Below are 13,532 nucleotides of genomic sequence, written 5' to 3' on the forward strand. Positions count from 1 at the left end.
CACAAAAGGCTGACCCTCTCCTGAATAAGGGAGAATTCCACTTATTGACTGCCTTTAAGCTGGATTATCATTATTTCCCCTTGCGTTTGGGTTCGAACTGAAGCTTCAGCTTCTCCTGGGTCTAGAAACTGCTGGCCTTTGGAACAAAAGTACACCATCAGCTTTCCTGGGTCTCCAGCTTGCTGACTGCAGATCTTAGGACTTGTCAGTCACCATAATCATGTGAGCCAATTTCTTATAATAATTCACTCTTCTCTAGATTGATCTATCTATCTACCTATCTATCTATACTATTGGTTCTGTTTCTCTGGAGAACCTTGATTAATACGCCCATAAATCTTCTTGTTGTTGTTGAAGAAATTGGATTGTATTTCCCATAGTTTCCATTGTCCACTGGAGTTTGCATCCTGGTCTTGTCATTTAACATGTTCCTCTGTCCTTTAAGTTTCCTGTAAATTGGATCTAATGAAAACCTGATTGACATTGGCTTTTTAATTTCCAACAATTGTTTTTTAGTTTTTTACAAGAGAACAAATCCACACTTTTATTTATTTACTTTCAGTAAGTTTAAGTCCTTGAAGGGTACAGCATCACATGGATTCTGTGTCCAATAGCCTTAGCAGGAAGATTGCTTCGGAATTTGGCACAAACCATGCCAGTGTTTCCATGAACATGAGTTATCTTTCCTCAGATTACTCTGGTTTTCTTAGTCTTTCCACCAGGAGTTACTGTGTTGTTCTTTGCTTTGTATACATTAGCACATCTCTTGCCTAGATAGAATTCAGTTTCATCTGGAGCATATACATCTTCAGTTTTCAAGAGAGTTGTGTGTTCCCTCTGGTTCCATAGACCCCACTTATAGCCAGCAAAAATGGCCTTGGACCACAGCCTTCCAGACGTATTTGTTGCTTTAGAAGTCCTGTTCCCAGCAGGCCTCCACCGGTTCCAAGATGACTGAGCTCCAGGACAATTTTGTGAGTTGTGTTGTGTGTACTTCTATCAGGTGGTACAGAAAGTCCAATTGTGTTCTTTGTGATGTTAGTAGCCACTGATGATCATTGACTAGATGAATTCATTAGAGATTGCAAGATGCTGATATTCTAATTCTATTGTTCCTTCTTTCCATGTGTAATTCTATAAAGGGAAAATTTGCTTGTCAAGTATTGGTTACTCTGAAGTAGTATGTATAGGAAATACAGGAGTAATGATTATTTCCTTGCTCTAGTTACCAGTTTTCAAGTTTAATGAATCAGTTCGCTAGCACCCTCCAAAAGTGACAAATTAGTTGGAGTTTTTGAAAGTATTATTTTAAACACAAGGCTTAAATACATTTGATGTGTTTTAATCTGTTGCAGTTATTAACCTTAGTGATGTTCAAATTAACCATTCTTGGCCAGTGAGAGTTTATTCTAGAAGACTCCTGAGGTTTTTCTTTTTAATTAATTAATTACATATTTTTGGCTGCGTTGGGTATTCACTGCTGTGCGCGGGCTTTCTCTAGCTGCAGTGAACGGGGGGCTACTCTTGGTTGTGGTGCACGGGCTTCTCATTGCAGTGGCTTCGTTTGTTGCAGAGCACGGGCTCTAGGCATACAGGCTTCAGTAGTTGTGGCACACAGGCTCAGTAGTTGTGGCTCGCAGGCTCTAGAGCACAGGCTAAGTAGTTGTGGCTCATAGGCTTAGTTGCTCTGCGGCATATGGGATCTTCCCGGACCAGGGATCGAACCCGTGCCCCCTGCATTGGCAGGCGGATTTTTTTTTTTTTTTGCGGTACGCGGGCCTCTCGCTGTTGTGGCCTCTCCCATTGTGGAGCACAGGCTCCGGATGCGCAGGCTCAGCGGCCATGGCTCATGGGCCCAGCCGCTCCGCGGCATGTGGGCTCTTCCTGGACCAGGACACAAACCGATGTCCCCTGCATCGGCAGGCGGCCTCTCAACCACTGTGCCACCAGGGAAGCCCATGGCTGGCGGATTCTTAACCACTGAGCCATCAGGGAAGTCCCTCCTGAGTTCTTTTGATATGAACCTGGTAGTCTCTGGAATCAGCCACTTCTCCAAGGAGCTCGAGTTCCTTTTAATGAGGAATGATCTGTAGAAAACACAATCTGGCCACTAGGGTTCTCCTTGCTCCATGTGTCTAAAACAAAATGAGCTCAGAGTAGACCTCCCTTCCTGACTCTTGGACTGAAGAGTTCATATAGAAAGTCACTTTACCCTACAGACAAAAGTTACCCAATTTTTAAGGGTTATGTAGGAAAGTGATAAGAAGTGGAGAGAACTGGCGTAGATTCTGGACAGACACCTACGGTTTATGATTCCTGCCAGAAAAATCTAGTCTTTCTGATCTGAAAACAGCTTGAGGCAGAAATTAACTATGGCATCCCTGGGTAGTGGAGACAATTTAAGGGGTGATTCCATAGTCTACCTAGGCCACCCTCAGGGTCTACATGGCTCCAGATTCTGCCAAGCCGATATCCAATTGATATGAAAAAAAAGACCACAGACTCAAAATTTAAAAATAAATCTTTGTTATTTCCAACAATTGCATGGCAATAAGGGAGGAGGGAAATGCTCACCAGCCAGTAGCCAAAGGACCATCACACCCCAGTTCCCTACCACACCAAGGTTGTATGATTCCTTTTATTCTTAAGAGGACAATCTGAGATCCTCTGGTCAGTAGGGAAGTTGTAGCCTCAGGACTTTCAGGTAAGGAGAAGAGGGTCTCCTGACACTTAGGAAGCAGAGATAAAATTTTGTGATACTTATCAGGGAAGAAGAAAGTGGGCCTTATTTATAATTGTAAGTTTAAAAAGGTAAAAAATGCTACTTTAAAAAGGGACTGAAACATGCATTTGAATGGGATCACATTGTTAGTCCTGTAAAATATTAAGGACTCCTCATTTTGTGGAGACTTCAACTCTCTTTCTGTCACTACAACCATTTACTCTCTCTTATTGTGGAGGGGCTGATTTTATCTTCCTTGATCAATAAGACCTTGCAAAGACACTGGCATTTCATTTCGTTTTCCCTTTCCTTTTTAAGGGATTTAACTTTGGAATCTTCCAAAGGATGTTTGGCGAATGCCAGATCCCTAGAATTTGGGGGATTTTTCTTTGTTTTAAACAAAAATTGTACCTGATTCTTCTTGTTCATGTCAGTGACCATCTAATCACAGAGTCGAACACTTTCTCCCCTATACAGAAAAATAAACTAAGCATGCTTTACAATAAAATCTGTCTTTTCTGATAGAAACCTGAGCCACTGAAAATAAGAGAAACAACTAGAAGCAAAGTAGAGTAATCCCTGGGGTTTGGACTATTTTCACAAGGGTTATGAAATTTTATTCAAGTTTGTTGCTCCGTTTTGCACCTCTGCAATAAAAGCATAATGACAACCAGTACATAAGGGGTTAGCTTGACAAAGTAGACTTCCTTGTGTTAATTTTTAAGTTTATTTTCTTACTATATCTGTCTATAGGCAGATACAGATAGATGTATGAAAATGTTCTTGCCTGTAAAATTTGTATTCATAAATGTGTTGCTGATGTATCACTTGGGTCTGTACGCATACCAATTAGTGTGACTACTTCCATCTTAAAATCAAATCTAAACAAAATTTATTTTATGTACATATGTACATATATATAGGACTGTGGGTTGTATACAAACTATGGCAAATACTTGTACAAATCTGTCTTTTTTAAAAATAAATTTATTTATTTATTTATTTTTGGCTGTGTTGGGTCTTCGTTGCTGCGCACGGGCTTTCTCTAGTTGCCACGAGCGGGGGCTGCTCTTCGTTACAGTGAGTGGGCTTCTCATTGTGGTGGCTTCACTTGTTACAGAGCACGGGCTCTAGGCACGCGGGCTTCAGTAGTTGTGCACATGGCCTCAGTAGTTGTGGCTCGTGGGCTGTAGAGCACAGGCTCAGTAGTTGTGGCGCACAGGTTTAGTTGCTCCGTGGCATGTGGGATCTTCCCAGACCAGGGCTCGAACCCGTGTCCCCTGCATTGGCAGGCGGATGCTTAACCACTGCTCCACCATGGAAGTCCTTGCAAATCTGTCTTGATATAAAGGAAAAGCAAAATCTGGATAACATTATTACTACTTGAATGCCTCCGTGACTGATTTTTTTTTCCATTTTAAATATAAACTTTTTTGTGGAAGAAAAAAAAAAAGACCTTGCATTAGATAACTGCCCCTTCACCCTTGCTCTGATACACTGATATATTGCCCCTTCACAAGACTTTCTGATTAGATCTCTCTTTTGTTCTTCTCACTAAGCAGGAAAACCAGTTTAGGCCCTCTTATAACCAGAAAGGATCTCACTGTCCAGGATGCAATAGGGAGCGTCTTAATAACCTCGGTCACCTCACTTTCTTAGGTTTGACCCACAGTTAGACTCCCCAAATTTCAGATCCTTCCTCCTTATCTGCAGAGCTATCTCATCAGAGGAGCGTGTGATCCTCATAGATCACCTCCAAGAACACAAGTCCCAGAAATAGGTGAATGACACTCAGGCACCTGAGCAATTAGGAGGGTGGGTTCTGGCATCAGATTGCCTGGGATCAACTTCTAGCCCCATCACTTGCCAGCTGAGTGACCTCAGCCAAGTATTTAACTCAGTTTTGTGTTAGCATCCTCTGAACTGGTGATTATATTAATTCTCTACCTTGTATAACTGCTATGAAGAATAAGCCAAACACTGTATGAAAAATTCTTAGCACGACGTTTTAAGTTCTGGTATATAAAATGTTCAGTAAATGATATCTGTTCTTATTATCTTTCACGCGGCAATGTAGTCTTCTGAAACAGAAACACTTCAACATCTCTGGACAGAATATTCCAGCCTTAGTTGTTGTTACTCATCAGTATTGCTTTGATATTGGATTGCATTCTTTTGTTTGAATTAATAACCTTCTTTGTTTCTAGAAAAGAAGGTTTGGCTTCTGGTTTTACTTTCTAGAAATCTTTAAGGGGCCAAACCATCCTGCCCATTGTAGAGGGGGAATCCCTCCATCAGACACCTGGTATGGGAGAGTCCTCACTCGTGTTTAGTGTGATCTTGCCTGTGCAGAGCCGGTTTAATAAACCCTTCTCCTCCCCCTGCCCCCACCAACACAGACTTGCTGTTCCTGATATCAGGAAGTGGCAGCATCGCCCCACTCAGTCACCTGTGATTTCTCTCTCACTCAGAACTGGAATCCAGGCTTGTCGGCCCTCACTGACATCGCTTTGTTTCCAGATGCCATTTTCTTTCACCTAGGTTTGGGGTAATAGCCTCCTTCATTAGTCACCTACATCTGCCTGCAGTCTTACCTCTTTCAAGTTCACTGCTTTGGCCATAAGAAGGTTATTTCAGTGGATGGTGAAGGTCTAGGTCAGACTGGAAACTGAAGAGGAAAACGAAAATGGAGACAGTGAATGCAGGGAACACATAAGGAGCTTACCTGAGAGCCGAGGAGAGAATGGAGATAAAACAGGTTTTCCAGAATGATCAGCAGGAAAATTCCTTAAAACAAACATGATTATGGCCAGAGGGACAGGGATGAAGGATGAAGAAAGCAGCCTGTGTCCCAGGATCTGGTGCGAGAAGAAAAGAAAACATAGGGTCACTTAAGGCTTTAATTATGAAACATTTTTGTGTGTTTTTAGACATCATGATAAAAATATTTAAGTTCATTTTCTGTATTATGGTCCAAATGCATAAGTCAGCAATGTTTAGATAACATTAATAGTGAACAATATATTATTTTTTATTCCTTATAGAGGTACGAAAGGAGGATTTTTAAAAATGCTGTAACCATTAATTTTAACTTGTTTTCAGTTTCTGTACCCCAAATGAAAGGTTTTTCCCCCAAACACCAGGGCGATTTTCTGTCAGTAATTGAGCACACTGGCAGTAGCAGCTTTCACATGAATCCTCCACCCACACTTCCACAGAGGACAATAAAATGGCACTTAGAGCCTCAGAGGGCTCTGCTTCTAAACCCAAGATAAGTCTCATTCAGCCCTGCTTTCCTTAGCTTGCAAGTTCCTGTTTTGCTTTTGATAATAGACTGAGGGTTTTTTGTTTCTGTTTTTGTTTTTTCCTTTGTTGACTCTTTATAGGAACACTTGAATCTTAATTCTAGATTGAAGTTTCCCACCAGGGAACACCATCACACTTTCAATCTTGGTGTTCTACATCAAAGACCACCTTTACTGGGCTTTGTCTTCATCTCATCTGATTTTTCTGGTTTATTGCATTTATCTTTAGTTAGTGAATTAAAACGTTCCATCCGCACGATAAATCTCCCTAATGGTTAAATACTTCACAGTTTACAAAACTATTTCAATGCGTTGTTCCTCAACGCTGCTGTGAGGTAGGCTGCAAAGTTCTTTGTGGCTTCATTTTATTTTATATTTTAACATCTTTATTGGAGTATAATTGCTTTACAATGGTGTGTTAGTTTCTGCTGTATAACAAAGTGAATCAGCTATACATATACATATATCCCCATATCTCCTCCCTCTTGCGTCTCCCTCCCACCCTCCCTATCCCACCCCTCTAGGTGGTCACAAACCACTGAGCTGATCTTCCTGTGCTATATGGCTGCTTCCTACTAGTTATCTATTTTATGTTTGGTAGTGTATATATGTCCAGGCCACTACTGCCCAGTTTTGGATTGGGTTGTTTGTTTCTTTGTTATTGAGCTGCATGAGTTGCTTGTAAATTTTGGAGATTAATCCTTTGTCAGTTGCTTCATTTGCAAATATTTTCTCCCATTCTGAGGGTTGTCTTTTCGTATTGTTTATGGTTTCCTTTGCTGTGCAAAAGCTTTTAAGTTTGTCTTCTATAACTTTAAATAAATGTCATTTATATTTAATAATTGGATAGAAGATGCGAGGATAAGTTATGAGAACATGATATCACTTAGGACACCTACATTGTTTCTAGAATTTATATGAGATAAACATAACCACTTATTCATTTTGGTTTATGTTTGATGTATTTTATTTCAGATCTTTGTCTTATGGGTGAGTGTTCATAGGACAATTTATACACTGGAATATAAGAGCATACATAGAATTCTTAACATTTGTTGTCAATCCTACATATAATTTTGAACTAAGTAGGAAACGAAAAATATGAAATATTTTTCTTTCTAGTTTATAGAAGAGCAAAGACTAACATATCTTTTAAAATGATCTCATTAGTTAAAAAAATAGGGAACTGAATTGTATAATTAATACTGCAAACAGTTTGATTTGTGGTGGCATTGGGCTTATGAGTGAAATTTTCTTCATTTTATTTCAATTTATGTTAAGGCTGTTACAGCTATCATGTATGACAAATAAATAAAATTAAACTATTGAAAAAAACCACAACATTATACATGATGTATATATAAATTATTTTTTCAATTCTATGTTTAAAAACATTGAAAACTATTAAAGTATCTCAACATTTTTGTAATTGCATCTGAGGCTAATAATTTTCAGAGGATTGGTTATCATCATAGATAAGATTAAACCAGGTAAAGAATCTGATTGGTCGTTAATAATTGACCAATAGAAAGATGTAGCTATTATCTAAAATAAATGAAGTATTTTAATTTAGTTGTATAGCATAGAATACAGTGAATTCTCAATTAGAACAAAATTAACCCACAAATAACCAGAGTTTCCTTTGGTCAATCTTTTAAGGAGAAACAGGGAAAATCAAGAACACACGTACACTATGTGTCTATATCCGCCAACTTTTAGTATGTGTTTGGCTCTGCTAGAGACTGAGGTCAATTGTTTTGTCTAGATTTAGAAAAATTTTTATGAAGTTTGAAATTAAAGGTCAGTACTGAGTTAAACAAACAAAACTCAATTAAAAACACTGATGTCCCCAAAGAAAATAAATATTTTTTACTCAGTATAAATTAAATAATGCATAGTAAGATAAACAGAATCACAAAACCACAGCAGCATTTTGTCTTTGACATGGAGTAAAGATGAGAGTTTTAGATGTAGCCTGTGGGCTCTGCAAGATATTTATTCTTTCAAATCATGTCACATTGCCTAAGCCAGTTTAGTTGAGCCAGCATTTATAGACCTTTCGCCTGGGGTAGACATTGTGCCAGGAGCTAGAGACTCCAAAATCCTCAAAGTTGGTCCCTTTCCATACTGCCCTACTCCCCTGGAATCGAGCAATGGTATTTTGTTTGCTTAGCCATTTAAACAAGCGAGAAATGTTATGGAAAAGATGTAAAACATAAAGTATGTTTAATGAATAATTAGAAAACAAATGCAGGTATAATCACCCCACTAAGTCAAGAAATAATACAAACAGTAGTGTGATCACTTCCCAGAGTAAGGGATAAGACAACGCTAGCATCCCCAAAGCACCTACTACTCCCTGTGACCTTTGCCAGTAACATCCCTTTTCATCTCCCCTGGAAGTAACTTCACCTGATTTTATAGTAATTACTTCTTTGTTCTTCTTTCTAGTCTTTCAAACCTTCTCCATGTGCATCTCCTCAATAATGTAGTTTAGTTTTGCTTCCTTTTGAACTTTATGTAAATGCAACCATATTATTTTTTTCTTGTTTCTGTCATTAAACATTGTTACATTCATCCACGTTGCTCCATGTAGTTTATCCACTGTAATTGTTCTTTACCACAATTTTACTTATCCGTTCTACTTTTTTTTTTGTAAATTAACTATGTACTTTTGGCTGCATTGGGTCTTCGTTGCTCTGTGTGGGCTTTCTCTAGTTGCATCAAGCGGGGGCCCGCGCTTCTCATTGCAGTAGCTTCTCTTGTTGTGGAGCACAGGCTCTAGGAGTGCGGGCTCAGTAGTTGTGGCTCATGGGCTCTAGAGCACAGGCTCAGTAGCTGTGGCACATGGGCTTTGTTGCTCCGTGGCATGTGGGATCTTCCTAGACCAGGGCTCAAACCCATGTCCCCTGTGTTGGCAGGCGGATTCTTAACTACTGCGCCACCAGGGAGGTCCCATTCTACTGTTGATGGAAATTAAAACTGGGTCCATTTTGAGGCTCTTATGAACTGTGCTTACTCTTGACATATCCCGTGGTTCTCATATGTGTGAGTTTCAGTCTTAGGTGTATACCCTGGGGTAGAACTGGGTGGGCGTATCTTTCACTTTATGTGTCAGACTGTTTTCAAAGTCGTTGTACTAATTCACATTTCCAATGCAATGTATGAGAGTGTGCTCATTATAGAACAGTGGTGTGTGTGCTGTGCTCCACATAGCATCCTTCAGGGGCTGCAGAATAGGGAAGGGTAGGAGTTGGCCAAGTTCTGTGTCCCTCCCCACCCCCAGTTCATTCAGTGCAGTTGTCGTGTTTTCCATATTGAACATCAGCAATCTTTTACTGGAAAAATAGTTTGCATGACTTAAAAGGAAACGGATTGAAAATAATTGATTTGGAAGACAAATTATATACCTAAAACATTAGAGGCTCAATAAACGTCGAATGTTGAATGATGAACAAATGAATGAATGACAAAAAACACACTGAATGAATAGATTTTCAGAAATGAAGGTTATAAGAGAATATCTAGTTCTTTCCAGCTATGGCCTTTGTTCACAGGGAGATAGGCAACAGGGAAAGGTTATGTGAAGAGCAGGGATTTGTCTTTGCTTTTATTTCAATTTTCCAATAATCCAGAGAGGAACAAAGAGAGTAGTGTGAGTTAGAGAGAAGAGAAAGAAAGAGGATAGAGACGGAGATACAGAGAAAGATGAGAGGAAGGACGGAAAAGTGAAGGAAAAGGGTAGTTCTTTTTCTCTACAAGTCATGCTCTTCCATTTTGCTGAGTAGGTTCCCAGAGCACAATCTGAAAACCAGGTGACCATCATGAACCCCCCTTTCTTGGTCTCATCGCAGCTCAGTTTCTCCACCTTTGAGTTATTTTGCTCTTGATGCTTCTTGGTAGCTTGCGTTTGTGTTAGTCTGGAGTACCTCACCACATCCCATTGGTCTCCCCAGCTGCCCTTTGGCAGGTCATTACAACTCCCTTAAACACAGCTACAAGAACTTACCCATGACTGGGTCTCAGGGTGCGTAAGGAGGCCAAGGGCCTCCAGAAACTGTCCCCACTCTTGATGTCCTACTTGTTGATGTCCTTCACCACAATTAGCTTGTAGGCTCTTTTAGTTCAGACAACTCATATATAAGTATATATGCCTGCTACACACTTATATAATCCTTGATGCTATATCAACCAAAAAGGAAAACACTCAAGAATCTGGGGAGCCTTTTATTCCAAAAATGACTAGCTAAAAGGAATGTGATCTTCTTAATAACATTTGTCCTCATTTTATTCAAAGTGCTTGTATAATTTAAATTCTATTGGTGATGAGAGTGTTGAGTTAACTGAAAGTAATCAATACTATCTACTTTAACTTTTCTCTTTTCTTTAAGGCTCTATTTCAAGTTCTTTCACTTGTAGGTACACACGTTTTCCAATTTCAATAGAGGCTTTTCTTCTCTTTAGAAAAAACTCACATAATTTTTTAAGGTTAATATTAATATGGAATTCAAACCCATTCATATGGTAATTCTATCATTCAAATTTATGACTGTAATTGAGAATCTTATATTATTTGATCTAAGGATAATCAAAATGAATAGAGCTATGGTCAGATCAAAGTGGGTTTTCAACACATGCAACACCAAAACTAAATGGGGTAATTTAATACTGCTTAATGTAATATTCAATATTCATGGAGCGCTTCCCTCAGTTTTCTCAGACGAAGTTATTATTCTCTCTAAAGGACAAATCTGAATAAAGAAACCACCACAGATGCTATTGCATATCAGCTTTAACACCTAGAAATTCTTACCATATGTGAATCACTTTTCAAAGACATTCATTCATTCATTCTATAATCACTTGTAGAGTGTCTCTTCAGCACTGTGTTAGGCAGTGAGAATACAAAAGCAAATGAAAAGAAAACAAGAAATGATTGGTCCCTTACTGATTGTTTCGGTGGCAAAGAATTGAGAAAAGAGACCTACAGGAGAAGTGAGACAATTAAAATTACTAAATAGTGGGATACACGCTATGATTGAGGTAAATGGAAGGTAAAATGGGAATTTGGGGGTGAGGAGAGCATATGGCAATGATGGGTGAGATTTGGGAAGACTTCCTAGAGCGGCTGAATCTGAAAAATAGTAAGACCCAGGCAAAGGTAGCCTGCAAGGATTCCAAACAGAAGTGGGCAGGAAATGCAAAAATCCAGAAGTAAGAAAGAGCATCTTGTGGTTCTAGAATTGCAAGGGGCTTACTATGACTAGAGATTATATGAGAGCTGGAGAATGATAAGAGATAAGGCTGGAGAGATGAGTAGATACCGTATCATATCATCATAAAAGACACCTGTAGGCCATTGTAGTGGGTTGAGAAGTATTCTCCCCAAAATTCATATTTACCTGGAACCTCAGAATGTGAGGTTATTTAGAAATAGGGTCTTTGCTGATGTAATTAGTTAAGGATCTCAGATGAAGTCATTCTGGATTTAGGGTGGGTCCTGAAACCAGTGACTGGTGTCCTTATAAGAAGAGGAGAGGACTCAGACACACAGAAAAGAAGGCCATGTGAAGATGAAGGTAGAGTTTGGAATGATGCAGCTCAAGCCAAGGAATGCCAAAGATTGCCAGGAGTCATCAGAATCTAGAAAAAGGTGAGGAAGTATTCTTCCCAAGAGATTTCAGAGGAAGCATGGCCGTGCCAACATCTTGATTTTGGACTTCTAGCCTCCAGAACTGTAAAAGAATAAACTTCCATGGTTTTAAGTCATGCAGTTTGTGGTAATCTGTTACATCAGCCCTAAGAAACGAATATAGTCATAATAAGGAGTTTGAATTGACATACAGACACCTTGACATGTCAGGTGTCAGCCTTGACATGTTCTATGAAAAGATTTAAGTAAAGAAGTGATGTTATCATATTGGTACTTTAAAAAGGTCACTCTGGCTGCAGTGTAGAGGATGAATGTGAAGAGAGAGAGACTGAATATAGGGACACATTGGAAGGACCTAGGAAAGGGCAGCCTTAACTAGAGAAGTGAGAGAGGGGAATGAAGAGAAGTGGCTAGATTTGGAAAATATTAGAAAAGTAGACTTGACAGAACTCATCATTATTTCTTAGATGTGAGGGTGTGTGAAGAGTCAAAAGTCAAGGACTAACTCTCAACGTACAGCCTAGCTTTCCCACAATGCATTCGAAAAAGCATCTGTTCTCATCTACAGATCCAGCTAAGGCAGAGGACATAGGCAGACATGTTTGCACCACTTGAGTTGGGTAGGTTGGGGCAATCTGACTCTCTCCTGGTATGAACAGGGAAATGCTGTTGTGAGCTTTCCCTGAAAGGTCATGCTGGATTGGTGTTAGTCTTAGTGAGCCATATATTAGCAGAAAAATCTAGTTCACAGAGGGAGGAAACAGATGAAAGCCAAAAAAATAAAAACTAAAAAAAAATTCAAGTGAACTTGGGAGATAGAGATTTTGAGGAGATTCCTTTGAGACCTGATTATAATTCTTATAAATGCCTTCCATGAAATTATCCTTAAGCATATGATAAATCTTCTTTTCACTTGCAATATCGAGTGGATTTTCTGTTTTGTAATCATACTATCTCATGCCATCACATCAGATCTCTGGCATGGATAACTGGATAGATGGCAGTACCATTTATCAAGAGGTAAGGATGGGAGGAAAAACAAGTTTTGAGGAAAAATTGACTTCAGATTTGGACATTTTGCCTTTGTGGTGCCTCTAGGACATCTAGGCAAGTCCAGTGTGGACACAGAAGACCTTATCAGAATGTTTTGGACCAGAGTTCAACGCTGGCAGCCATCTCCCAGTAAAGATTAATTGGTGCCATTTTCTTCCAGGGTAAGTGGGAAAAGAAGGCTAAGGACAGTGGGAAGTCTGACATCTGAAGGACTTCTCTATTCCAGAAAGGAAGAGGAATCTGCAGAGGAGGCTAAGAAGGAATGGCCAGAAAAGTAGAATAATCAGGAAAAGTGTGAGGGTGGGGTCCAATAAGTGGAGAAAGGAAAGCATTTCAAGGAGGTCACGAGCATCAGATGCAGGGGTGAGTGCACTGTTTTTCAGTAAGGAAGAAACCGCTGCTGACTTTGGCAAGAGGAGATTTGGGGAAGTAATGGGGGTGGAGGAAAGATTATGAGTGGAAACAATAGATTATGTTTTCAGTGGGCTGGCTGTAATGAGAAGAAAAGACATACAGAGGTAACTAGAAGGGAACATAGGATAAAGGGAGGTGTCTGTTCGACTAAGATGGGAGAGACTTAAGCCTGTTGACAGACTGAAGGAAGTCAGTTGATAGAATTTAATGATAATTGAGAACCATTCATTAATGACCCAAGGTCTGTAGGAATGTGGGAGGGATAGATGCAATGCCTAGTTGAATAATTACCAACATTCACTGTGGTGAGAAGGAATGGGAATAGGGCTTTTAAAAAAAGGCAAGAACGCGGACACGCATCCTCCGCCGTCCGCAGATGGCGGCG

The 13,532-nt window shown here is 39.7% G+C and overlaps 1 protein-coding gene and 1 pseudogene across 1 annotated transcript in view; one reads left to right on the forward strand and one right to left on the reverse strand.

The window, feature by feature from the left end:
• Window positions 1-567: 567 nt before the first annotated feature.
• On the reverse strand, window positions 568-8,503 carry LOC112413419 (60S ribosomal protein L35a pseudogene; annotated as a pseudogene).
• Window positions 8,504-11,600: 3,097 nt separating this feature from the next.
• The window catches only part of LOC112413420 (mitotic-spindle organizing protein 2B-like), a 2,367-nt gene continuing 435 nt past the window's right edge, over window positions 11,601-13,532 (forward strand). Inside the window, 2 exon segments of the mRNA XM_024765375.1 lie at window positions 11,601-11,680; window positions 12,779-12,862. Coding sequence (XP_024621143.1) covers window positions 11,601-11,680; window positions 12,779-12,862 — 164 coding nt within the window.

This window comes from Neophocaena asiaeorientalis, unplaced genomic scaffold (assembly GCF_003031525.2).
Source record: "Neophocaena asiaeorientalis asiaeorientalis breed wild unplaced genomic scaffold, Neophocaena_asiaeorientalis_V1.1 scaffold198, whole genome shotgun sequence".
NCBI lineage: Eukaryota > Metazoa > Chordata > Mammalia > Artiodactyla > Phocoenidae > Neophocaena > Neophocaena asiaeorientalis.